General features: G+C 45.9%; 2 protein-coding genes across 2 annotated transcripts in view; one reads left to right on the top strand and one right to left on the bottom strand.

Annotated features, from left to right (window-relative positions):
• Positions 1–15,105, top strand: part of STX6 (syntaxin 6) — a 590,646-nt gene extending 575,541 nt beyond the window's left edge. The window contains exon 9 of the transcript XR_010025843.1: positions 15,084–15,105. The gene's annotated coding sequence lies outside the window, so the exon portion shown is untranslated. The remainder of the gene's footprint in view (positions 1–15,083) is intronic.
• QSOX1 (quiescin sulfhydryl oxidase 1) overlaps positions 1–27,563 on the bottom strand; it is a 75,956-nt gene that overhangs the window by 16,088 nt on the left and 32,305 nt on the right. Inside the window, exons 3-8 of the mRNA XM_063130606.1 lie at positions 23,830–23,878; positions 21,515–21,617; positions 16,785–16,875; positions 10,431–10,576; positions 5,005–5,142; positions 2,921–3,050 (exon numbers count right to left, since the gene is read on the bottom strand). Coding sequence (XP_062986676.1) covers positions 2,921–3,050; positions 5,005–5,142; positions 10,431–10,576; positions 16,785–16,875; positions 21,515–21,617; positions 23,830–23,878 — 657 coding nt within the window. The remainder of the gene's footprint in view (positions 1–2,920; positions 3,051–5,004; positions 5,143–10,430; positions 10,577–16,784; positions 16,876–21,514; positions 21,618–23,829; positions 23,879–27,563) is intronic.

The raw sequence follows: 27,563 nt of genomic DNA, 5'->3' as shown, positions 1-27,563 counted from the left end.
AAGAGTGAAATGGAACACCTCCCCAACCATCAAGTCTATGTTAATGCTGAAGTGAGAACCTGGGAGCATATAACTGGGCTAGGCTAACACTGCCCAGATCTTCCCCTGCACTGTGAAAGCTAAAAACATAAACAATGATCTATCATGCTGTGTTGAAGCCTCTGACATCAGGGAGCGTTAAAGAAGCCCTCTTACCCGCCCTTCCCAGAAATTGGGGGGGGGGGGAGATGAAAAATAAGTAAGACTTTTTTTAAAAAAAGCCCTCTCCACAGATCTAAAGTCGCTTTGTTGCTTTAGAGCAGCCTAATGCTCTCCAGATATTTTAGACTTCAGCTCCTATCCACCTCAGGCAGGATGCTGGGTGTTGTAATCCAAAACATCTGTAGGGCACCAGATTGAGGAAGACTGCTTTAGCAACATAAAGCAGCCTTTATGTTCCTAAAGTTATATTATCTATAACTTGGTTTGCTCGTAAAATTACTGTTATATTTGAAAGTAATATACTGAACATGATTAATTTTATGAGCAAACCAAGTTATAGTTTAGGTTCCTAGTTTATGTATGACCAGAGGGGAATTCAGTAAGTACTCCCTGAAACATCTGAATCATCCTAGAAGGTAGAAGAAACAGGAAGAACTGGAGGCAGAGGAAAACAAGTCCAGAATCACAGGACCCTGTAGAACAAAACCCAAATGGTCAAGAATATACATATTATGATCTAATGACTCTATTGACATGTTGGGAAACTGAGCATCCCCAAAATTTTATCAATAAAAGATACATTGGATCAATCATTTTAATAAGAAATGGAAGAAATAACTATGCTGAGAACCTTACAGAGAGGATTAAAAAAGTATTCCCCCCCACCATGGCTTCATTATTTCCAAACATTTTACATCTCTCGTCTTTCTATAAAAGTCTTCTTTTTACATAGTCTTTAGAAATCATTGGGGGTGGGTTTAAGGCTTGGTAACAATACATAAACACTTTTGTCTTAAATTCTAAAAGAAAATATTTCATAATCCAAAGCTGTTCGATTTTTCAGAAAAACAAACAAAACCTGTTTCCCCCCCCCCCCTGAATTTTTCTGGGGGTGGATGGGAAGGGGGGTGTTAGTCACATCTCTACTCCAAGGTCTGCTGCAACTCTACCATGCTGGCTGGGAATTATGGGAGTTGCAGTTCAACACATCTGGAGGACACCAGGTTGAGGAAGGCCGGCCTAGGCTCTCCTGCAATTCCCCACTGCCTGCCACTCTGCTCCAAGTGCTCGCTGCCTATCCACCTGTTGGAGGCTGGAAGCTCCATCACACCTGGGGAAAAACACTGGCTACCGTGGCTTCTCCGCTCCTGGTTTCATCGCTCAGTTACTTCCGGTTTGAAAACAGGAAGTAAACAAAGAACCCGAGGCCCATTCAGTTGGGTGTTGTAATCACGCTGCTTCTCCCACACACAGCAAGAGAGAGCAGCAACCAGACTTTTTCTGGTTTTTCTTGCGGCGCAAGAAAGGCCAGAAGGGGCACGGGAAGCAGACGACGTCATGTGAAGGACCTGAGCAAACTCCATGACTGTCCAGTAACAAGCACGCAATAAAACACTCGTCAGATGGAGCTTTGGATGTTGCCAGCAATCAAAGCTGGGACACAGAAGACATGGAGGAGCCCCCATGGTACTATCCCAAGTTCATCCATTGTTTTCTGATGGGCTCTGTGGGATTCCCATCCAAATTCATTTTAGCTGCTACTAGCTAATACTGGGACATCCTTTCTCTCTCTCTTTTCTATTTGTATTCAAGATGCTGCTGTTGTAAACAAGTCGGCCCTTGCGGGTCAACAGCCAAGATCCAAATCTTGATCGTAACTCCAAAATAGTCCCCAAGGAACATGTAAAGCTACTTTGACAATAAGTCAACTCAAATCCGATTAGCATCAGCACGTTAAAACCACAAGCACTCCAGGGAAGAGGGGACCAAAGAGCTACATACGTTCATTGGGGTGGGAAGAGATGCAGAGGAAGGAGCCGTGTCGTGTCATGGGAAGAGCGACAGGCAAGTGGGGAAATGAGGGCTTGAACGGGGAAAGGGGGCAGGAGGAGAGGAAACAGGAAAATCGATTGGGAGGGTGGAGGAAAGCAGAAGAGGGCGAGGAGCCCTCTGTTGTTATTCATGCAGCCTCCACAGACACATCTGCTGTGCTTCCCAATTAGCAAGCAGAAGCAGTTCTAAATGGGAGGGTAGCCGTTAATGCCAATCCTGATTCCTTTCCTAAAATGCTCTCCAGGAAGAGCGTTGACAAAGACCAAAGCACATGGTCTTGGGCCCCAAGATCTCTACCTCACACTGGGGCAAATGGATAGATATGCAAAGCTGCCTTGAGCAGAATTCGAGGAAGGCAGATCTCCTATGGGCTCAGTACTGTTGGACTGGCGGCGGTAGAAACAGCTCCCCGATCTCTCAAGCATGGCTCCCCTGCCCCCCACCTCTGCCACACTGTGCTACCCAAGTGATACCGGGGAACGAAACTTACAGGTGCAAAGCTATGGGCTCTCCAAACCTTTCAGATGTACAGTTTTCAAACCCCAAGGAATGCACATGAAAGGAAAACAACGATTTGGGAGAGAGAAAATCCAATGGCCCTAACAAGTTAAGCAGCTTGTTTCTAGTTGGACTGCTCCACCTAGTGCCCCAAACCTAGCAGCACATTTTGCACACTGAGCAGAAGAGGCAATTAATCGCTTACAGATATACTTTTAAGACTGGGGAAAACCCAGAACAAAACTAGGAGTTTTCACATAACTTTTAAAAATGGAGTAGCTGGCTACTAAGACAACAGCTAAATGTAGAAGCGAAGACGGCAGGGGAAGAGGGAGAGGCGGGGCTTTGGGAAAGATGCTCAGGGCCAGAGACCCGTCACGAAGCTCACCTTGACCAATACAGCCACATACTGCTTCAGTGCCCAGAGCTTCTCTGCGCTGAGGAATGGGGTCCGCACTGCCTCCTGCCTCAGGCTGTAAACCACTGCAGACTCCACATCAGCCATGTACAACTTTTTCCTGTGGCAGAAAGATGGCCAGAAAGACAAAAGGAGAGAGAGGGAGGGAGCTTGTTCAGTATTGCAGACATATAACGAACGCATCAGGAATCAGCAAGAGGCAAGCCTAGGGGATATACAGCTCCTCCACTGGCACTATCTTGCCCATCAGTTGTCAACAGAAGCAAAAGGAGGTACCACCAGCTGTGGCCACAGAAATTGGAGCAGTCCACTTTGGAGAAGGGAAAGTGGGATCTTGGCTCCCCAGCCTCCATTACCTCTGTTGAATGAGCCTCCAGGAAGAATGACCACAGTCTGGATGACCACCCAGTACTGAGGCCACCCTATCGCAGCAAAAATAAAGAGAATTTTGTGGCACCTTAACTAGTAACTGGCACTTTAAACAACGAGTAGCTGTATTCTGGCATTTTTGTGGGCTAAGGCCCAGCCCTCCGCATCTGACAGAATAGGCTCTAGCCCACAAAAACATGTGCCCCCGTATGAGGTTAGTCTTGAAGATGCCACAAGGCTTTCATGTTGTTTATTACACTAGGGGACTTTGGCCTCTGCACCAAAAGTCCTTCGTGTCCTGAATTAAGAAAAACCTGCGTTATACTCGTCATGTATGAAGAGAGACTGAAAGAACTGGGCATGTTCAGCCTGGAGAAGAGAAGATGGAGGGGAGACATGAGAGCACTCTTCAAGTACTTAAAAGGTTGTCACACAGAGGAGGGCCAGGATCTCTTCTCAATCCTCCCAGAGCGCAGGACACGGAATAACGGGCTCAAGTTAAAGGAAGCCAGATTCCAGCTGGACATCAGGAAAAACTTCCTGACTGTTAGAGCAGTACGACAATGGAATCAGTTACCTAGGGAGGTTGTGGGCTCTCCCACACTAGAGGCCTTCAAGAGGCAGCTGGACAACCATCTGTCAGGGATGCTTTAGGGTGGATTCCTGCATTGAGCAGGGGGTTGGACTCCATGGCCTTATAGGCCCCTTCCAGCTTTGCTATTCTATGATTCATTATCAACCCAACACGGGCCAGTTATTTTGACAGTTCCATTCACAGCAGGATGGAAACAAATCTTAGCTAGCAGGTTAGGAGGGGAAATTTTGACTTGAGGACCCCATCAGCCATCTCTTCAGTAGAATCATGAGGGGCAATAATGACATAGAAGGAAAGGAAAATTTGGGTCCTGACATGCCTTCTCTCTTCTTCCTGCTTCTTCTTCCCCTTCTTTTAAGCTTCTTTTCAAATCATTTCTTGAACTAAGCCACCATTTCTTATAATATGCGCCATCATATTTGATTGCCTCATCTTCATACTTTATATATATATAGTTTCCAATATATATGTATAAACAAACATACAAAATACAGTAAACATTTTTTCAGCCAGAAATTTTAACAAAATCACTTTCTTTTCAAGCTTCACTTTTTATTCCTTGACCCTGTTTCCTCCCCCAGCCCTGACCATCTCACATAGATTTCCCCTATTTTTCTTTCTAGGATGGTAGATCATTTTTCTTTATCTCTTCCATTTTATTTTGTGTTATTTTATATATATTTTTAGCCCTACTTTGTGTGGCGCAGAGCGGTAAAGCAGCAGTTACTGCAGCTGAAACTCTCCCCACGGCCCGAGTTCGATCCCAGCGGAAGCTGGTTTCAAGCAGCCGGCTCAGGTCGACTCAGTTTTCCATCCTCCCGAGGTCGGTAAAATGAGTACCCAGTTAGCTGGGAGAAAGGTAATAACGGCCGGGGAAGACAACGGCAAACCACCCTGCTATTAAGGCCTGCCAAGCAAACATCAGCGAACGCTCCAAGAGTCAGTAATGACTCAGTGCTTGCACAAGAGGTTCCTTTCCTTCCTTCCTTCGTGAGGGCTGGTGGTCTGCAAAAATGCTGTGAGAACATCTAAGCGGTGCTAGGTGAGAAGAAGCAAGCAAAGAATTGGGAGTAGCTAAGACGGCTCTTACCTGTCTACCACCTTCCAGGGTGGAGGCGTGGTCTTTGGTCTCGGACTAGGCAGCAGAGTGGGGGTGAAGGTGTTGCCTCTTATGACCCCAGGTAATTTCTGCAGGATGTTTGTGTAAGAGGGTCTTGAGTCACCATGCCTGGGAGGGAATATGAGGGGAGATTCACCTGAGACAATGGGGATGTTTCTCTTTCTAACCTAACATCATGCAGCCCCTTTCAGTTATCAGAGGAACTGTTAAACCCACGTACAAAGAGCACGCACAACAGCTCACTCCTCTTTAGAGCATTAATACACACAGCTTCATCTCTTCTATACCATTACTCACCACCACCAAAAAATTCTAACATTTTGTGCCAAGGAAGCCCCAAATCTTCTCCCAAAATGAGTTCTACCATTCATCGCTTACTGCCCTACTTGTTACCGACAATGTTGTGGGCACAGTGGTAGAAGAAGCAGGTGGAGTTGCTCAGAACAACCGTGGATGTCAAGAGTGCTGGTTGAGCCGTTCCTCTAGTACTCCACTCGCAGTTCCTGGACTACAGTGGGGGTAGAGAACCTGGTGCCCTCCAGATATTTTGGACTACAATTTCCTTAATCCTTGGCCAGTGACCATACTGGCTGGGACAAATGGAATTGTAGTGCAACAACATCTGGGGACCTTAGGTTAGGGAATGTTGCTTTAGTCTCCTAGAAGACCTCACACAACTCCCTCAGCACCGTGCAAACTCCCTTGCCCTGTCCCACCCTCCACTTGGCCAGCTCCTTTAACACCAATGCCCTCTGCCTGATAGAAGCTTTCCAGAAGACCCACAGCTATTTCTAGAACCATATTTTGCAATCTCATCCACCCCGATCGTCTGTTTCCTGCAATTTTACACAGAATCTAATATCTGGAACACGCTGTGGGCCTTGAGAAACTTTGTATTCTGGGGGATAGTTAGCATGTCCAGTTTGGATATAGGTTCAAATCCCTACCTGACTCACTCAATATTCTTAGCCTAGCCTACCACAGGGCTGTTGTAAGATTAAAAAGGAATAAATGTCACACTAGGGCTCCTATTAAGAAGAGCAAGAAAAACAGTATGTTTAAAAGCCCCCCCCCACTTTTTTTTTACTTTGTATGATTATACAAATGTGTTGGGAAATAGCAGGCAATGTTTCAAAATTCTCAAAATGGATGGGGCTGAGAAGCAAATCATAAAAGAGCAAAGCAAACCGCACAGATTTATGCAAAAACAGCACAATCTGCATTCATTTTACTGCCTCTGTTGCATTATTCATTTTGGAGGCAAAAACTGGAATCCTTCATGCAGATTCTCAGCAACAACACGCAGCAGTCTGGCAAAGAGGAAGAACACTCCTGTACTCATGCCTTCAGACTGCATAGCCCTCAGGGCAGAAACGTTAGTCATAATTCCTTCTATTCCAATTGTATTATTATATATTACTACTATACCAAGTAAAATTATCCATGGCTCATAGCAGCCTCATGTTCGTTGGATTGAGCCTGCCTAAGCAGCTACCAGATAAATACATCGCATCCTAGAGTTCCAAGGTGGCTGGACGACAGGGGGTTATGGCCGTGAACTAACTCAGGGTTTAATGTGCTGGATTTAAAGTGGAGAAGAAACAGAGTTGTCTTCAAACACATACACCCTCTCTCTTTCTTATTTTATCCACCTTGAAATCAATCTCATCCCATATACAGGGGACAGGTTTAGCCTCAACCAGCCACCTATCTTCAGGTAAGGTGACTCAAGGTACAAGCAGGGCCACGTCCACCCAAAACCCCACACTTTTACTCACCTGGGCAGAATCAGGGAATCCCGATGCCAAGGAGCGAGTGTGGGGTTTCTGGCAGTTATGTGACGCAGCTGAAGATTTGCAGCCACCACTGGGCTTTCCCATGAACTGTGCATTGAAAATGTCAGGGACTTACCTCAACTTTTTTTAGTGGGAGTAAGGACAGTGTGGCTCTTCTGCTGGCTGACCTCACTCTGGGGCAGATCAGGGGGGTGGTCCTGGTGGAAGGAGACCGGAGACTGGTTGCCTTCCACTAGGAAGAGGGCGGGGCGGGGGGGCTCCAGTACCCGGATGACTGCCGGAAACTTGCAGTGTTTGGGAGAAGGTGGTGCCAATTCAGCGCTGTGAAGACAGGGCCCTAAACTCTGGTTGGAAAAGCCGACTTCCTGCAATCCAAAGCAGAACCAAAGGAGCAAAAAGCTGCCTGCCAGTGCAGGAAGCCAACACCTACTGGCAACAAAGCCCCAAGGGAGCCACAGCCAGGAGCGGGGACTTGACACTCTGCTTCCTCAGCCAACCGCCTCTTTGCAAGCAGATGGCCAGAAGACGGCAGCATCGTTGCAAACAATTTTCTCTTCTACTAGCATTGCGGCAGGGAAAACAATGGCTGTCCTGTTAGGCAAAGCAGGCATAGGAGGAGAAAGGTGGCACCCGCCAGCACGGCTCGCTGCCCCGTCCCCCGTCCCCAATTCATTCTTAGAAGAGGACCTGCAAATCCCACATGCAACCATTAGGAAGCCAGCTATGACAGGGGCAGAACAGGCGTGTTCTCCTTGGGCACAAAGGTGAGTGTTCCCACCACATCCCTAAGTCCTCGCCTAAGGAAAATCACAGTGCCAACATGCCCCTTTGCCTGCCGCATTGCAGCCTTCACTGCCAGGTGGACATCAATCACCCACAAGGAGCTGGGTGCGTATACGGGGTGGGGGGCCGGCGGGACACAGAGAGAGAGAAAGAGAGAGAGAGAGAGAGAGACCATCTGCTTGCTATTTAATACACTATTCAGTAGCCGGAATCCACCAGAAGGCCCAAGCACAGGTTCTATTGTTTTCAGCCAGCATCTCAGAACAAGCCATTGTCTGGCTCCTAATGAACTTTTCTGCAATTAGAAAAGCACGTGGAGGAGCAGAGCAGCTGGGTGACGGGGGTGGGTGGGGGAGTTGATCACTTGCCAGCGGTTTAGAAGGCCACGCTCGACAATCTCCCAACGTTTTAAAATTGTATAAAATAAAATACACCCCCCCACACACACACTCACGATCAGGGCTAGGTGAAGTATTAATAATTTGCAGCTCATTAAGAAAAGAAGCAGCAAGCAACAGAAATGAAAAGCTGACAGCTACCAAGGACCATCAGGAGGTTATTCAAGCATTTCACTGCCTCGGTTCACCCGTAAAGTGAGGGAGAAAGAGAGAGAGAAAGCAGGCACTAACAGAGGGTTAGTGCCGTTTCCCAGCACAGTCCTCTTCCCAATGTAAGGGACACAGTCCTACTTGCAAGCTGATCAGCTGGAATAATAGGCTGAAGCTTCTCTTGGACCGCCCTACTTGTCAGTGCCCCAGCTGGCAATCTGACACGGCTCCTGTGCTGCTCTTTGCACGTCCCATCTCTGGCGGCGGCGGCTCACCCCCAAGTGTTTTTAGCAGCCAAAAGCTGTAGGTTTTCCTGGTAGAATTCCCTGGCAAAGGCAGTTCCATTTACCTGTACAATGAACTGCGTTGAATGAGGGAACAAGGCTACACCAGGCATGCATTGGTTTTATACCACTCATGTTATGGTTTTCCCCAGAGATTCCTGGGAATTACTACTTTGGTGAGATGCTGAGCCGATATCTAGCCCTACCCATTCACAGAATTTCAATTCTCGGGGCTTTTTTCCTGGAACGAATGTTAACCCAATTTGGCTCTGGAGTGAGAAAAGAGTAATCTCTAGAACAGTGCTCTTCCATCTTTGTAGATCCAGGAGCCTCCTTTTGCCCCACCTCAAACATGGGACCCACTTTTAATTGGTTTAATATACAGATCTATCCTCCTTGTTCTGTCTCTCTCCCCACACCATTTCCAACTATGTTCCCCCTTCCCTAAACAACCTTGAAAGAAAGGAGCAAAGAGTTGAAGGCCAATGCCTGAGAACAGTCTTCCCCAACCTGGTGCCCTCCAGGTTGGGTAACACAGGAGAAGCTTTTCTGCAATTAGAAAAGCACGTGAAGAAGCAGAGCAGCTGGGTGAGGGTGGAGTTGCATCAGGAAACAGTCGATTGCTTGCCAGCAGTTTGGAAGGCCATGCTCGAGGATCTTCCGTCGTTTTAAAATTGTGTAGAATAAAATACTCCCCCCCCCCCCACTTCCTATGCAGGGAAATGGCTGCATGGAATGGTGAGAATGGTGGGAGTTCTACTCCAACACATCTGGAGTGCAGCAGTTTGAGGAAGCTGCTTTGGAGGATACTATAGGCTCTAGGTGTATGATGTAAGTACAAGAGCCGTACAATTACCTGGTCCAGTTGCCTATCTGCAACAGCAGCACTCCTGACGCTTCACAAAGGAATGTTCACGACATGTCCGCACCCTCCATAAACAGAGAAAGCCTTTACACTCACTGGTTTCATCCCTAGGAGACTTCTCCACTCGAGCAACACCCAGAAAAAAGGCTCATGATCTTGGCCTCAGATACAACAGGATCCTCCCTCCAACGGACATTCACATGCAGAGCCCAGCACAGGTGACAGGCAAGCACCTGCCTGCCCCAGCAGCTGGCTGGAAACGGCCTTTGGCGACGCAGTTGTCTGAGGCCTGCCCATCTACTGGAGCTGAACTTCAGAGGCTACGGATGATGTCCTGCCACCCAGAGAAGATGTCTAGGAACCTGTACACAGCCCTATTTGCTTTGCAGATGACCAAATGTAAAATCCCTCGCACAGAAAGTGGCTAAATCTCACAGAATCCTGAAAATAAAGTATGGTTATAAAGCAAAATTTGAAAATGCATGGACAGCCTCTTTACAACGTATTTAAAATCAGGCAGAGATTGGGTGGAAATTACTCACAGGGATTAACCAGCAGAGATGGGTTTGGCCATCTCAGTCCCCGTCCCACCCCCAAACCTGCCCCTCAGAGCAGAATTCCCCGCCCCCAACAACCATCACTTGTCCCAAACATAATATGAGCCAAAGCAGAGCCCCACTATCAAAGGACCTGGTATTGTCATTAACAGCAGCAAACAACCCTTTCTCAAGTTAGGGCCAGGATATCGACCTTCCCCAGCCTGGTGCCCTCCAGATGTGTTGGACTACAACTCTAGTCATCCACAGCCAACAAGGCCAAGAGCCATGGGAGTTATGATGCTATGCAGTCCGCACAGCAGCACTGGGTAAGCCCCACAGAAATGAATGGGGTTTTCACAGCATTACCTGCTTGGTGAACTGCCTAATGGACTCCTTTGGGCACGTCTTTGAATAGCCACCTGCTCTGTGCCTGAGTTCCCAGGCCGCAGAACTGGAACACATACTGATTTCACGGGACTTTTAAAGATAGTAGAGAATTGATGCCCATTAAAAAAAAAACACCTCTTGCGTAAAAACAGATTAACACAAGGAGATACGTTATGATGACCGTAGCAACTCACATGGGAATGCTGCTTGAAGAGCCATCCTTGACCAGCAGGAAGCCAGAAGGGAAGGTGGTGACATTGAACTTCCTCACCAACTCTTCGTTGTTCTTCAGGACTCGCCTCACTGCAATGTTCTCAAACTGGAGCATGTCCAGCGTTACCTAAAATCAAATGTCACATTTGTTATTGTTATGCACAGACTTAACCTTTTACAGCCGGATACATCAAACCACTTCCTTCTCCTCACCGCAAAAAAACTGTACCTGCACTGCACTGTTTTGCACTGCCAGCCACCACTCCACCCTCCCGGATTCCACCCTTGTTATTCTTAGAACAAAGCCCTCTTCTTTCGTGACAGCTTTATTGTTTCCATTTCACCTATGCCCTGTTCGTACCCAAGACACAGACGGGGACGGGGGACACTGCTCATCAGCCCCACCAGGATATCTGTGCAGTGGAACCTGCGCACATACAGCCGCTGGGAATCCTGATCGCACAGGGCTCCCAACCATGTGGAGAGAGGACACATAAAGGCTCCCCTTAGCAAAACATGTGGGTGCTGGGGCCAGCAGGAGAGGATTCCCTTCCCCTTCCATGCACTGAGCGTACAATGGGGAGTGGTGTCATTTGAACAGGTCTCTAGGAGAGAACATTGTTCACTTACTGTGAAGGTTCCTTCTAGTTTGGTCTCATGGAAGCATCCACAAATGGACTGACTCCCAGCCATCAACTGCACAGGAAAGGCAGATAACAGCCTGAGGCTGGTTGTCCTAGAACTCCACGCCCAGTTCCATTCCATGGCCAAACGCAAACAGAAAGGTATTCATGGAACAGCATGAAAGAAAAGAAAAGCATGCAGAGAGAAGGCACTAGCAGCTGGGAGAAGGGACTCAGCACAGGTGCAGTGTAGATGCTATAGTCACACCAAACCAGGAGGAACCTATATAGTAATTGATCAATGTCCTGGAGCCTGTCTTGATGATGGGTTTGGCCCCGAGTGGCTTTGGAGTGGCAGCAGATCAACGATATGACACAGCTGCCACCCTGAAGCCATCCAGGGGCAAACCCCTTAAACTCCGCTTTAAAAAAGTTGGGCACTTATCCCGACTTTTTTTAAGCGGAGGAATGCCGCAGCCAATGGCGCCCCCTGATTGGTCACCATCGGCTGGAGGAGGGCCGGTTTGGGCGCTGCACATCCTTCTCTTTCTCCCAATCCAGCTGCTCCATTGTTCCCCCATATTTATTTATTTATTTTAATCTGTAGGTGCCAACCTTTGCATCTACAGATTAAAAAAGGGGGAGGATGGAAGAGGACAGCCGGAGGGGGAGGAAGAGAGGGACGTGCAGCACACGAACTGGCTCTCCTCCCTCTGGCTGCCCTGTTCCTTCCCCGTCCCTGGTGTTTGGCCTAGCGGCAGTAGCAACACCTCTGCATTGGCGCTCCTTGCCGTGCAGATGCCAGGAAGGAGTGCCACTGCAGGAGCCTGAGGCCTCATGGCGCTGCCGCACAGCCGTCAAGACAGGGCCCTGTTCTCAGCTTGGTGTGAGGCGGCATCCACAAATGGGATGTGGAAAAACCTACCTCATTAAAATTATGAAGGAGAGAGGACCTACTAAAGCACTCATCTCCTGAAGAAGGCCTCTGCAGAAGCAAAGTTTTAGTTTGTACAGCCTGGTGAAAGTGCTAGGTGTGGACCATGTAGTTGCCCTGAAGACCTCTGCGAGAGGAGCATGAGTAAAGATGCCATGCAAGCAGCTTCGACTTGCACGCGTTCAGCTGTGATGTGCCTAGAGCACTGGAGGCATTGGGATCCATAGGATGCAGAAGTGCAGACTTAGCTGTAGTTGCTCCGGAAGCCTTTTCCCCAAAGGAAGTGGGGTGAAAGAAGATAAGCAGAGTCTGTGTGCCTGAGCAATGCTATGTGGTGCATGTTGATCTTGAGAGCACATCCAGTTTGCGCCATCCCCTCTCAAAAAGGTGAGAAGGTTTACGACAGAAAGAGGGAATTCCATGAATGAGAGTTAACTTTGGGGATGAATGACAGATCTGGTTGGAGTACAACAGAGTCCTTGTGGGAAATTCAAGGGTGGTCTCTGATAGATAGCAAGCACAGCTCAGAGATTCTTCTGGCCAAAGTGACTGCTATTAGGAAGGCCACTTTTACCAAGAGGAGGCACAGAGGAATTTTCTGTAGGGTGTCAAATAGCGATGCTCCTTGAAGGAAGCTCCTGAGGCATGGATACATGCTCTGCCCCAGGTTTGGAGAGGACCAAAGACAGAACTGAGTCTTATCTACAGAGCGTGTTCGGCTTCAGACCCAAGGCCAGAGCTGACTGTAGAAAGAGAAGATCCTTAATGTTTGTCTCCCTGTGGTTGACTGATGTGCGCCAACAGCAGTAGATGAAGGCCTTCCATAAAGGTCAAACTCCGAGGTCAACTGCTCACCACAAGCATCGGGCAAGTCACTGTCCCATCCTGGCAGCTGTAACCAGTGAGGTCAGGGATGGGATTGCTTTGAGGCTGACCTTTGGATTGGTGGTGGCTGCCGAATGGAGTGAATCAGGCGGGATAAAACTGGTGGTGGCCTGCAATGCGCAATGCTTGCATTTCACTACTCAAGAGTCAGAGCTGAGTAAGTATTTGAGGGACTCCCCTGAGCACTTGTCTGATGAAGCCACCTAGGACAGAGGGAGGAGGTGGGAAAACTGAGGTTTAAAAAAATGGTGAGGGAGAAAGGGTCCTTGTGGGAGTAAATCTAACGTTCAGAAAATGGAAGTAGATATAAGGTTCAGGAAATACAAAGGAGTAGGTATAAATTAGAGAGAATAATAGGTGAAAACAGTGAGAGCAAGAGGAGAGCTCTGTCCTGGGCAAAAGGCAGGGGAAAAGTGGGCATCGAGCCCCAGGGCAGTCAGCCTCCAGCAAAGTTCTGAGATCACATGATGTGATCCCTGTCTTTCCTGGACAGTGGGCAGAGTTAACCTATTTGTAGAGGTCTTCATCACACCAAATGGAGCACGGGGAGGCCACTGGAAAGGGACTGGGGCACATCTCGGTTCTGAGCAGCGCTCACACTCCACTGGTGCTTAACACCGGACATTTTAGTAATGCAATTGGTCCAGCTCAATTGATCGAAGTGATTAAAGGAATGCCTAATTAGGGAGTCATGTTTTTTAGTGATTACTCCCCTCCTCCTTGAAAGAGCTGCAGTAGACAGAGGAACACTCACTCACTAGTTTGCCTGTGAAACAACCCCTGGAGCAATTATTTAGCCCCCACCCCTCCACCCCGCACAGTCTCCCACGACACCTGAAATGGAGGGAAGAGGGAAGGTGATCTCTCACTGCAAGCATTCAGCACCTTTATCAATTAATTAAAGTGCATTCAAATGTTTAATTAAGAAGTGTATTAAGGTGCACAGTGTGCTTTTTTCTTTAACTGCCAGCAGGGGCAGCTAGGTATGTACTCAAAGTAGTTGATGGTTAAAAAATAATTATCCTTGTTCCCTGTTTTAGCTCCAGGTCCTATCACAAGGGTGCACTGCGATAGGATGTAGCAGACAGCAGTGCTTGGCCTTCGCTGAACAAACTCTATTATCAGATTTGGGACACCCAAATTAGCTCTCTGTTCAACTACTGTGAATATTATGTGTTTGCTGAACTTGTTTGTGACCTTCCCATGCAAACTTTGCCTCCCAGGCAAGCAAGTCTTCCCATTTTGCATGTTTTAAACCTTTCTGCAACAGGCTAGTTCTTCACCCCAGCTCTCTGCTACAGTTATGGCTGTAGCAGAAGCAGCCACCTACAGGTTCATAGTTTGTGTGAATCAGGCATTGCAGGGAGGGACTCTCTTGCCATGGGCTAGTACACTGCTCTGTGGCCTAGGGCCCATTTGCCTTACTGGCAGTAGTGAAAAATTACCTCCAGGCCTTAGGTAGGGAAACATTACTTAAGTTGGGTTCTATCAATCTAAAATTATTTATAGGTTGCGACGCACGTATATATGTTCTTCTTTTATGCCATCAGTTAACCCTCAAGAGGAGAATTAAGGGGAGATAAACAATCAACTGAGAAAGGCAACCAATGGCTCTTCTTTAAGTGTGTACATGATACACGCACATCTATGAGAAAGGGAGATTTCTCAGGCTCCTGCTGGTAGTGGTGGGTCTTCAGGACTCTCAAAAGCAGCACTCCCACATTTTAGGATTGTTCTGAAGTGTTGAGTATAATATATAGAAAGGTACAATATTAAAGCAGCCCATGAAGATTGAGCCTTCTGTGCAACAAAGAACACGGAGTACTAGTGAGCTCACACAATGTAGTCTTAAAGTGTCAGTGTGTGTGTATAAAAGTTAGAAAATGGGCGACTCATAGTTAATACCAGTAAAGCAGGAATGGCGCAGGAGTGACACAATGCTCTATTGTTCTTCCCCTACCCCTCTCCAAGAGGAACATAAACCAAACTGGGTGGAACACTAGTCCGCCTTCGGAAATCAGTTGCCCAACGTGAGGGTTTTGCTGAATTTCAAACTGTTAAGGACTGGAGACATAATGGAGCATCCACTGAAAGACAGCAAAGCTTAGAGGAATGTGAGATACACCTCCTTATGTGCTTACCAGGGAAGTCAGCTGCTAAGATGAGAGATAAGGAGGAGATAAACAATGGAGTGTGTGTGTGTGTGAGTGAGAGTGCGAGAGTGTGCAGACTCATATTTTCTATCCCCACTCACTTTTTCTGCTTGTTAGTGAAGGAGTCTTCAGAACTCTCAACAGACAGGGTTCTCATAGGGTCTTCACATTAGAGTGTTTGTAGGAGTGTGGATCTGGATTTATATTGTTGTGCCACGTATTCATATTATATTTGGTGTTAAAGACCTGCACGAGCTCCTAGTTTGGCTAGCCTGACTCTGAATTAACACCAGAAGTTCTAGCATAGCCTGTCAAGAAAAGTTGAAGCAGGTAGTTTGTGCAAGCATACAATGCCTTATTGTCTACATAAGCCAAGTTTATTTTAACCAAGGGCCCTGTTTGATTATTCTAGCTGCTCTTGCAAAACAATTGTTGAGAACAACCTGAAAAACTTCCTCATCACCTTGAATTAAAGATGCTTATCAGCAGAAAGTATTCTCCAGGCTTCCTGCTCAAAGACATCATTGTCTAAGGGCACAAACCTATGCATATTTAGATAGCGAACAGTCCTGCAATTCCTAGTATTTTCCAGCCACCATTGCTCCCTTCGTTTGTTTTCTGGATTTCACAAGAAAGAACCTGCTAAAATATTTCTGAACAAGATTAAACGGTTACTTTGTTTTGAATCCTAAACGCTGGGCTGTTCAGATATAGTGGGAACAACCCAGTGTGCTGGTGCGCACTGCCCGATCACTCCCACTTCGCTCCTCCTGCAGTGGGAGTGGCTAAACAAACCAGGAAACTTCTATTTGTGAGTTGCTTCTCATTGCTTCCAAACCAGTATCCCACCCAGAATCATAAGCCAGGGATTGTTTAGACTGGTCTGTTAGGAGAGCAACAAACTAGCAATCCTAGTTCAGACATAACTATAATCAAGCCAGAGAGAGGTTTCCTATTTTCTTTAGCTGTTCCCACTAACAGAAGGAGCCAAGCGAGAGCAATCAGGCAGCGTTCACCAGCACACTTGTTCATTCCTGATAAACCAGGATTCTGAAGAATTCCAGGTTAACGCTACCTCCCTCTTCTGCCTTTCATTTTCCATTGTGTGTTTATGATTTTTACTGTAAGCCTGAGGGGAAGACTGTATCGCTTTAAATCAGCTGTTCAGAGACCAGGAGCTTTGTTCATTTTCTATATAAAATAGAAAGATGGTGATGAAATACTGTCTTGCCACCTGCTGGGCCTCATCCTGCCACATCTGTCTGCACTATAGTGCCCCAAAAGGCAAAAAATGGGGAGGAGGAGAATTATGTACGCCGCCTTGGGTTCCTTGGAGGAAACAAGGTGTGATATAAATGTAATAAATTATCAAAACAAAACAAATAAAAACATTCCCAGAGGGGTCAGAACTGTCAAGCATTCCCAGAGGGGTCACATTCCCACAGAGATCCTGCATCCAAGAGCATCCATCTGCAAGGAAGCAGGAAGGGGGAAACCAAGGTACCCTTATTTATATTTCCACAAAGTTACTACCTCAGAATTTATGGTTTTTTAAAAAAGTTCTCCCACTTGTTTGTGCATACCTTCATTAAATAATTTGTGACATAGAAGTAAAAACAGGTAGAAAGAATCCAGTTCTGACTGCCTGGTTGCCATTGTGACTCACCCTGGGGGGGCCATAAAGGCAGCTACAGACAAGCCTGCTACAACACATATATAAACCGGTCAATTAACAGTCACCTCTCTGCCCAAAAAGGAGTCCTTGTTCTCGAATATCAGGGCCAAGTAAGTCACATTATTAGCCTGGAAGAAGTCATGAAGTTCTGCCGTACTGCAAAAGACAAAAAGCAATATATACTGTTCCAAGTACAAAGCGAACATTTCTTTCACGCAAATTCAGGGCTGCCCAATTTCCTTCTGGTGGGGGAGGTCCTTCCACTTGCTCAGCCTTTCTTCCTGGATGTAAGGAACAGCAATGATCCTTTAATCTAATTGGATTTCTGCCCATGTGGGAGTTTATAGCAGGGTTCCTGCACTTTAAGAGCCTCTCTAACACCCTCCCAGAAATTGGACAGCTGGAGCTTTCCCTGGCACGGGACATTAGCGGTGGGGAAAAGTTCAGCTGCTACATCTATGAATGACAGGGGAGAACCACACGTTATGGGAGATTTGGGGGCTGCTATCAGACCTGGCACCTGGGCCAAGTTTTTCACTTCCGTAAGTTGCAGTAACGCTATATATACTGTACCTCACATTATAGAAGGGGGGGCAGAGAACATGGTTTGGGGTACTATTTTGGGTAGGGGTACTTTTAATATATATATATATATATATATATATATATATATATATATATATATATATATGGAGCTGGCCAATTAAAAAAAAGGGGGGTGAAACTGGAACATTTCCAGAGCAACCTTCGGACTTCAATTCCTATCAGCCCCAACTGGCTCAACTGTCAGGAATGCTGAGAGTCACACTCCAAAACAAAAGGAAGGTCTGAAGTCAGGAAAGGCTATTCCAGAGAGAACAGATTTCTTCTGCTCTCCCGTGAGCAGTGCCTTTGCTCAAGGGAAGAGAATGGACCCGGCCAGCCTGATCAACTTTATCCAGCTACAGATAAGTGACTTGGGTTTCCCTTTTGACTTCCACAAGTTGCCTCAATTTCCTTTGCGAAAGAAGGGGAAGACATTGTTGATTCCTTCCCTCAGGCCCCAGTGAATTGTTATCTGAGCCACAGAATGAAGAAGAGGGTGCTAGGAGCTGTCAAGACCCGGTTCCTGTTGAGCTGAGTGTAGAGCAAGGCAAATGAAAAACAGAGGGAGGGAAAGGCAAAGACAGCTCACAGCCAGCAAACCAGAAATAGAGGAAGAGAAAGGGGAAAATAACTCACAGCCAACTGGAAGCCCACAGCCAGCCGGAACAGTTCCCTAGTTGCTCAGATCAACCCGAAGGACTGACCCAGAAGCCTTTATGGGAGTCAGGCCTTTTGGTTTCTTTGCTGCTGTAGGAGTTTCCTCCTGCTGTGCGCAGTTTCCTCCTTCGGCCAGAACTGGCTGAGGAAGCCCCAGCTGATACGCCTCAGGTTGTCAGTACAAGAGGCCCTGAAGGCTCTCCTCCTTATAGGAGCCTCGTGAAACTCACTGTCTTTGGAGTCCAGCATTTCTCCGAGGGAACTATAGCAATGGACAGCCAATCAAAAGGTGATGTACAAATTAATAAGATTTTTGCCCTGGAATTCCTGGTTCACTCCAACAGGGACATAGGCAGTGTGGCTTCCTCCACCCCTTGTCCCCTGGAAGGCAGCCTCACAATCCACTCAAAGCCAATGGCCATCTCTACTGCCTAAATCTGAGCACTATGGATTTTGAAGTGCTTCTGTAAGACGTGAGAAAGTCTCAAGATGCTTTATAAACAATTTCCTATTAACAAAGGCTTCAGGAAATGTAAACAGTTGTTAGAACCCAGCCTGTACAAACATTTTTTAGTCAAGACAAGTTATAATCATCCCTTAATGTCCTGGACTTGTGAGCTGATAGCCATCTGAAACATGCACAGCTCCTAGATCAGTTCCTCTCATCCTTCTTTTCCTTGGAGGAGATAAATGGATCAACAGGCATTATCTGAGCAGATCATTCGCGCTCCAGATCAAAGGAGCACAATTAGACTAATAATTAACTAGACACATGGAAGGACTAGAACAGGAAGTGACAGAATCTTTAAATAGAAGCCCCACTACTCAGCTCCTAGCTGGGGCTCAATAACAGCTTGCTCAATGCTCAATGCTGACAACATATAAACAAGCCTCCCATTTGGGGCGGGGGCGGCTAAGGGGGCAGAATAGCCCTGCAAGCTTTAGTTCTGTAGATCTAGCTGATTAATCAGTGGGACCAATTTTAATAGCCAGGACTTACCATTTTAGTTAGTGGGGCTGTCCTAGTTAAGGGCACGCCTGTTTTATTTTATGAGACCATTTTTAAGCAGCTGTGTCTGTGCAATAGGGAATTGAAAGAATGTTAAAGGCCGTGGTTCTTTCCAACAATGTGGCAGCTTTTGTTTATTAAGCTAGCTTACATTTCTTCTAGATCTCAAAAAGCCACCTATATTAGAGGTTTTGGAAATATGCAAATGTATTTACATTTAATTAAGAGGCAGATTATTATCAACTGAAAAGTCTTTAATTGGCTGACAGCCCTACTTCAGAACAAAATTTGGATAAAGGCAGCCCCATTTTAGTTTCGGTGGCAGGAGCTAATCCCTTAGTACAAGGCTACAATGCTTCCCTCCCATAGTAATTTCTAGTGAGAGCCGCCTTCACCACCATGGAGTCCTCCAGATGTGTTTGACTACAACTCTCAACATCCTCAGCCATCATGGCCAAATTGTAGCCATCTGGAGGTACCAGGTTGGGGAAGGCTGAGCTAGAGTAAGGCAGGCCCTGTCTGTGAGTTCCCATCCTCATTAAGACAGTTTCCCATCTCTTTAAGTTTTACAGACTGCACTTATAGTTAAACGGAGGGGGGGGGGGACAAGGTGGGGAGGAATGGGGTGCTCCCTCCTTTGCAGAATATCCAACCACCATCACCCCCATTTATTTTTATTTTTTTAACAAGGGTCTGCAGTGGCACGGCGCCTTGCTCCAAACTAAAGAAGTCAGGGTAAGTGCCCAACGTTTTCAGAGTGAGCTTTGGGGCTTTGCCCCTGGAACGCTTCAGTGTGGCAGCTGCGTCATGTAGATCACCTGCCGCCACTGTGAAGCTACCGCGGGGGGAAAGCACCCATCTAGACAAGCCCCAGCTAAACATCAGCCCTTGGCTAGCCTACCCACTGAACAGGACAATTTGAATGTGATGCTGTGGTGGAGAAGGGGGGAGCACTATGCCCTGCCAAGCATCGTCCCAAAGCCCAATGCCAGCTTCCTTGAGAGTTCCGGGACAAGGAGCCTAAGATACCAAACTCTCGGAAGCCATCAATTAAAGAACAAGAGGAAAACACTGTTGTGGAATGTTACCTGGAAGACAACCTTAAATTGCCTATGGCTCACATCCAATCCCACACATCTTGCAGGAAGTCTCCTCTTAGCCTGACCATCAACTCAGCTGACACGTTTGATATGTACCAATTTATGCTTCCTGCTTTCAGCTGTATACAAGAGGCACATGAGCCTCTGACAAGTAACTCAGCTCATGTGGGGAAAGCGGTCCAAGAACCAGCATATACAGAAACTTGTATCACAGCTTGAGTTACTACTCTATCAACTCCTTTACCCTTTCTGTTACCTCCATGCCTAAGCCAACAATAAATAACTTTGGGAGTTTTCTAGAAGTTAATAATAATAATAGAAATTATTTATTTCTTACCTGCCTCTCCCTTTGGATCAAGGCAGGAAACATTAGAACAGGAATCAATACATCTTAAAAATTCTTGATTTTACATTGATTTGGATAGGCCTGCCGGAAAAGGCTAGTCTTTAAAGCTGCCTTAAAATCACACAGAGAGTTAATTTTACAAATCTCCTCCAGCAGGCCATTCTACAATCTGGGGGCGACATTTTTAAAAGCTTTGCTTCTGGAATTGATTCTCTGTTTTCTTTCAAGTTACCAAAACCTTGCTCTATTTAAAATTGCTAGAAGTGTCCCGGATAACACAGCCAAATAATCTAAATGTATTTTACATAACAGGCAATCATTGTTATTTATTTATAATAAATAATCTCTCATAATACTAAATTATAATGTATACTATCAAGAACAGCAATTACTGTAATAATCCATGGCATACCTTGAACATATAAATTGCATTACAATCTTGATGTTGCTTAATCTGGGCAAAGCCCAGAGAGAGAGAGAAGCATTATTCCTATTTTGTAGATCTGCAATTGAAACCAAGAGCGGCTAACCCAGCAAGGACAAATTCCCGTGTTATTATTTTTAATCACAGTAGTACCCTTAAGGTATATAAGGAGCCACAGCTCAGCATTATTGTACATGCTTAATAATATGTTAAATTGCATTTGCTCACATTTATCTCTTGCTACCTTGGTCTCAGCCCTTCCCCTCTCTCTATTGTCTTCCTTACTACTGACTTTAGATTGTAAGTTCCTTTGGGGCAGGGACCTGACTTGATTTTGTTCTGCAATATGGGAATGACAACATTGACCTTCCTTACAGGATTGCTGTAATCATTACTGAGATAATGTATGCGAACACTCTAAAATGCGACATAAATGCTAGGTATTATGGTGATGATGGAGTGACATACTCAAAGGAGGCACGCAACCAACTGTCCCTGCAGAGATCAAAGCATGGATCCAATTTGACTCATACTGTTAGCTGTCTTGGATGTGTAAAAACAAAAACGAGAACAATTTTGTAAAGTGCTTTATGTAAAGCAAGTTACAATAGTGACTAAATACATGGAAACACCTTCTCCCTAGCATGTACCAAAGTGGCATGTACCAAAGTTACCTGATTGGTTCCAGAGGTGGGCAGGCAGGAGGCCACACATCTTCATGCCTCTCTACTGAGGTGATGATGGAGTCTCTCAGGGTCTGAATGTCATCCCCGTGATCTGTGCAGGACAGAATGCATATCAAAATTAAATCCCAGGCCAGCACAAGCCATCATGGCCCTCTACCTGCGCGCGAACAGCTGCTCTGTGCTAGCGAAGACACCATTTACCAACAGTAGCTTCTACCATATCGAATTACTGGGGATCATTAAGAGGCAGTGTTTCTCAAACATTTTGCCTGTTTGCCTCTACCTTTTACACCCTTGTTCAAACCTGTGCCAATGACCTGTTCAGCAGGTGTGTGCATAGAGCAAGGGGTGCCGAACCTTTTTCAGCTCAAGGGCCACATGCCATTTCAGAGAAGCTTCCAGGGGTTGCATTCCAGTGGTGGCCATGGCCGAAAGCAAAGGGGTGGGCCAAAAATGCCAGCATATTTTAGCTTAAAGCTCCTGCTGACATTAACCAAGCTTTAGGAGAGGCATTTTAGAATGGGGGGGAAATCTGCACAAAGGTTGGGGGAAACCACCAAGCAACTGGTGAATGGGGAAAGGCTTGGGGCTGAGGGAAAAGTGTGTGTCCTCCTGGGGAAACCTGGAGGGCTAGACTGGGACCCCAGGCGGGGCAGACTTGGCCCCTGGGCCTAAAATTCTGCACCCCTGGTGTACAGGAGGTACACATGAAGATCTGTGTTACCAACCAAATCAATGTTCCAGAGTTTATAATGGGTTACCCCATCCACCTCAACACCCTTGCTCTATTGAACGTTTGCTCCAAGCACTGAGCGGAAGGGCAGGAACTGAGCGGCTTTTCCCTCTAGCTGCTGTTTTCAGAGTTTCCACTCAGGGTATTTCGCGGGGGGGGGGGGGGAGCAGGAGGGGAGGCTGGAGGAAACACCAGCTAAACTCGTCTTCCAGCAGCAGCTCTTTGGTCACAGCACGTGATTTGCAGAAAGCCCTTCACCATGACCATCTCCTCAGGGTCTGGGTGGGGAATCCACATTTGAATATCTAAGGGCAAAATAAGTCCTGCCTAGCGACAAGAAAAATATTGCGTCAGGCTACATAAACACATCACTAAATCCAGCCAGGGAACCTCTCCCAACTTAATTCCCATGTGCCTCATGACAGACTGATTTTATCTCTTCTCCAAAGTGCAACCTTAGATCTCTCCTTCCCGAATGGGGATTCCCTCTACAGGGGCCGTGAGTCATTCTGGAGATTCTCTTTGCAATCCGCTTAAGCTTTGCAATACCGAAACACTGCACTGGAACGGGATAAATTAAGTAAAGAAAAATAATTGTTTGATCCTCCCTTCAATTAAAGTGGAAGTCGTGACTGTCTATTGGGCTTTGTCAGGGGAGTGTACCCAGATACTGGATTTAGTGATGTTTTTACCCCCAAGCTGCATAAACAGTTTTACACACCAGTACAAGGACTTCCAGAAAAACAACAGGGGAGGCTGCATGGCTCTCTGCAACCCTGGGGTGGTGAGAAATGTTTTATAAATGCATATCACCTGGGTACAGGAATAGAACCAACAAAATGCTCGCAATTCTGCAGGGCTTGAAGATCTGAATATATTAGTCCACTTCACACATGATGGCTGCCCAGGCTTTGTGTAAAGCCTGGATAATCGTGAACAACTTCCTCCCACTGAGCTAAACTGCTTTGTCCCTGGGTTGGTATCCATGATGTCCAAATGTGAAACTGCGGGTTGTTAGGGGAGAAACAACCCAAGAACAACACATGAGCTACAAGTCATGAACCGGGTCACTATGACTTATTGCCCATCAGTTTTTCCCAATAACAGAAAAATCACTGCCTTTGATATGTAGATACTTTTCAAGACACATACATATGTACTTTTGTAAATAATCCACGTTCAACCCAATTCCTCTTAGCAAGTTTATCAGGACCAGAAAAAATATCCCTATGATCCCTCTTAACTTTGCTTATTTTTTTGTACACAAGCATGACCACCCAAAGGCGAGAGTGGAAATTGGTCTCATGCTTCTGATTGTGAGAAGGGCAGGCTGAGATCTGAATTATTGACTGAATCGAGAAACATCACAAACGTGTGTGTGAGAAATGAGCAGCCATTGTGGCAACCTTTTATGGAGGACCACCTACAGCTTTGATGACCATGGCCATATAATTCCTCCTTCATATGGGTGGAGGATGGGGAGAGGACTACAGTTCTCTCTAGATACACCCAGTTTGGTAAGTCAAACAACAGTTCTAGCTTAGGTAGATATTAACATCTGTATACATACGGTGGAGTCTGATGCCATCCTCAGGTTTCTTGGAGAATGCCTTGAAAAACTGGAAGGAAATAACCCATAAAGTTAGATTCTACTTTTAAAGATAACTCTTTGTTAAATCAGCTACAAAAGTATATCGGGTAGTCATCCAGCTGCTGACGCAATACAATTGCCCAGCTGCCACCCAGAGATCATATCCATCCCTCTAGCAGATCAGAAGCTGGGAGACAGGATGTAGTCAATCTCGAACATTTCCATGAAGACTAACAAATTGAGCTGCTCTTCATTTTGTCCAGCCTGTATCATTCTGTTGCTCTTTCCCCCTATCTTAGCTTCCTTTTGATAATCACGGCATATTGTAGCAGATGCCTCACCTGAATTATGGTGTTATTCTTTGTATCTGCCAAGCGATAGGCAGGTGAGTGGGGATACGGGCTGATGGAGAGACTGCCTACTAAGATTGAAATTTCTATAAACCACTGGAGATGATCATATATATTGGTTTTAAAACACCAAATGAGATGTTATTTGAAAAAACAAAGCAAAAAGGATAAAACTGCTGTTTGCCAACTGTGATCCACCCTATTGCCCACACTCCCCTTCTATCTGCAGTTGAAACACCCAGAGAATTTTGTTAAGTTGGCAAACAAATGAATAATTTTTTTAAAAAAGACATACATACATTCATTCATACATTAGGAATACAGTTTGCTTTGGTGGGTGGGAGAAGGGATGGTGATGAGACAAAGAGTAGCACGACAGGGCAAGGCAATCTATGGCTGTATTCTTATTTTTAAGACAGACCTGCTTAACCTATCAAGTCCACCAGGGGCTCAGGAAACCGCCAAGTTATTAACCCAACATGGCTCATGGGCTGCCTTGGCTTGGTGGTCACAAGTTATGCAGACCAGTGCTAAATAGATGTCCATTCTGGCTTGTGACCTGTTAAGATACAAGCCAGGCCCACTTCTGTCCCAGTCCTGCTGGGGGACTTTTGTCAAGGGCTGTAAATCTAGGACAGCAAGTGATTTGAGACCTTAAAAAATGCAGGCTGTTCTAAATAGGGGGGAGGGATGTTCTTTTTTGTAAGAGTTGAGTTGTTATCAGCTTAAACGTGAAGGCTGGAAGGTTCTCGGCACACGCTGATTAGGCGTGTTACAAATGGAAAGGAAACAATGAAGAGAAAAGAAAGAGAATCAAACTCCCAGAGCTGAAGGGGAAAAGAAATCAGTGTGAGGCACCGATTCCACATCCTGGCAAAGGTCCCAGTGAACAAACAGATCTTGCCGCTACAAAGGCCGAACGCTGCACACAATCACAAGGACGCTCAGTAGCCAGAGAGCTGAAAGAGTTCTGTAGCTGGGCTCCTTTTCTCCCACAAGATGCTTGGCGACAGCCCTTGACTGCTCAGCAGAGAATTAAGAAAAATGGGGATTCCTGAAAGGGGAATTTTCCTCCTCTCCTTCCCCCAAGTCAAATATTAAAACAAAGCACATTTGAGGAAACATACATCCCCCAACGATGCTGTTCCTGAAGTAGTCTTTAATGATTAGTGGTTTCCCCAAGTACACGCAATAAGGAAAAATACTGCCTCCACCAATTACAGTCCTTCTATATTGCTGTCATCCATGAGTGTAAAGAATCAAAATATTGTTTATCTTCATTGTTTCAGTCTCTTGTTTGCCAAGAGGCTAACGTTTCACACAGGCCTGTGACGTCCGCCACAATATATTTACCATACCGTATTTCTTCAATTCTAAGACGCACTTTTTTCCCCATATAAACATCTCTAAAAATGGGGTGCGTCTTAGAATCGCGGGTGTGTCTTAGGTTTTTTTTCCTGTTGGTGGTACTGAAATTAGTGTGCGTCTTACAATCGATGGCATCTTACAATCGAAGAAATACGGGTAATTATGTGAACCAAAACCGGACACCAAACTGTTTATGACTTCTAACACGTCATATAGTCTGATGTCTTTACAAACTACTTGCCAAAGGAGAGGCTCAACAAAGCTGCTGTAGTAGAGACAAACACAACAGACTGCCTGTTAATAAAGTCAGATGGCCAGGAAACACATGCAATGATTGTTTAAATTTGGGGATTTACAGTCAGTTCTATCAAATATCGAATTGTGAATGAATACAGAAGCAGCAACAATGAATTGGGGGTTGGGAAGCTGAGGCAGAGTTATTAAGAACTTGGAGAATAGGTGTATTATACCAGGGTTGGCAGAAAGTACATCTTCAGGTGTTTTGGGACTTTAGCTCCCAGCATTCCTGGTTATTGGTCATGCTGGGTGGGGCTTCTGGGAGTTGAATATCTGGAGCTCTACCTTCTGCCCACCCCTGTATTACACAGTCCACAGCCATTTCTGACATCTCTAGTCAAGAAGATCTCATGGCTATGAAAGGTACCTCCTCCTTAGACCGTGGCTGCTTCCAGTCAACACTGGACTAACTAGGCCAATGGCTTGCCTCTAATATGAGGCAGCTTCATACTTCAACAGCAGTTCGAAATAACAGCTAAATGGAACTTCCATGTTTATAGAAACTTTCTGACTACTGGTGGGGGTAAACAGGGGATGGTTGTGTTATGTGATGTGCTCTCATTAGACCCGTGTACAAACTTGCACACGTTCTAATAAGATTTACACCCGCTTATAAGGAATCTTTTGACATTGGCAATAGAACGTCTGTGGCTAAGTAAGGCGATTCTTACTCAAGAAACTTACAGCACTGAAGGGGATAACGTCACAACGGCACATTTATTGAGGTTGAAACAAATACAAAGGCACAAGCTAGTTTTGGGGGAATTAGCTGAGCAAGTAGAGGCTTAGAAGCAGTTTCAAGACTGAAAAATAGACTTTTAAGAGCATACACACACAGACAGCAGGGGAAAGAATAGTAGGAATCTTTAAAGGCAATATACCCTTCCTTGGGCTGCAGCCCTTTCCTGTAGACCAGAACTGGGAAGCGTTGCAACTCCTGGTCTTAGGTGAAGAGGAAAAGAATACAGCGAGGCAAAGCACTCACCCATGGCAGCTTGCTCTCGCAAGCTGGAATATGTAGTATGCACTGTGTTTCTGGTTCAAGAGAGAGAGAGAGCGCTAGCCTGCTTCTTCCCCACCCCAAACTTGAGGGTTGTTTTTCCCCCCTGATCTTATCTAAAGATCTACTTGCTATGGGAACAAAAGAGGGTGATTTGGGATGATGGCTGTACTTGATGCAGCCTGGAGTTCAGCAACAGGGCTGCATTAGCATGTGTATGACCAGGTATGACTCTTGCCATCCAGCATTCATATTCTGCTTAGTTTTACCCCCACCTTTGTCTCTGGGGAATGCATTTGAAGAAGTCTATCAGGAAATGGTCACTTGACCCAGGCCTTGTGTGAATGCTCTCAGTCTGTAGGTGGGGTTTTGGGTTGTTTCAAAATGGAGTCAGTACTGCTCACAGAAGCTACCTTGTAACAGTTGTGTCCTGTTTGTGACTGTCCAGTGGCACCTGGTTGGTCACATTTGGACACAAAAGTCTGTAGACCTATCCTAGAAATACAGGAAGCTTCCTTATATTGATTCAGACCATGGGTCCATCTAGCTCAATAACTACAATGACTGACAACAGCTCTCTGGGGTTTCAGATAGGAGTCTTTCCCAGCTCTATTACTGTTATTGCTATTATTATTATTATATTTATTTGTATCCTGCCTTTTGCCCAATACTGGGCCTCAAGGCGGCCTTACAAAGTT

The sequence above is a fragment of the Elgaria multicarinata genome, chromosome 1, assembly GCF_023053635.1.
Source record: "Elgaria multicarinata webbii isolate HBS135686 ecotype San Diego chromosome 1, rElgMul1.1.pri, whole genome shotgun sequence".
NCBI lineage: Eukaryota > Metazoa > Chordata > Lepidosauria > Squamata > Anguidae > Elgaria > Elgaria multicarinata.
The sequence above is the reverse complement of the archived record's forward strand: the minus strand, read 5'-3'. Positions and strand labels throughout refer to the sequence as shown.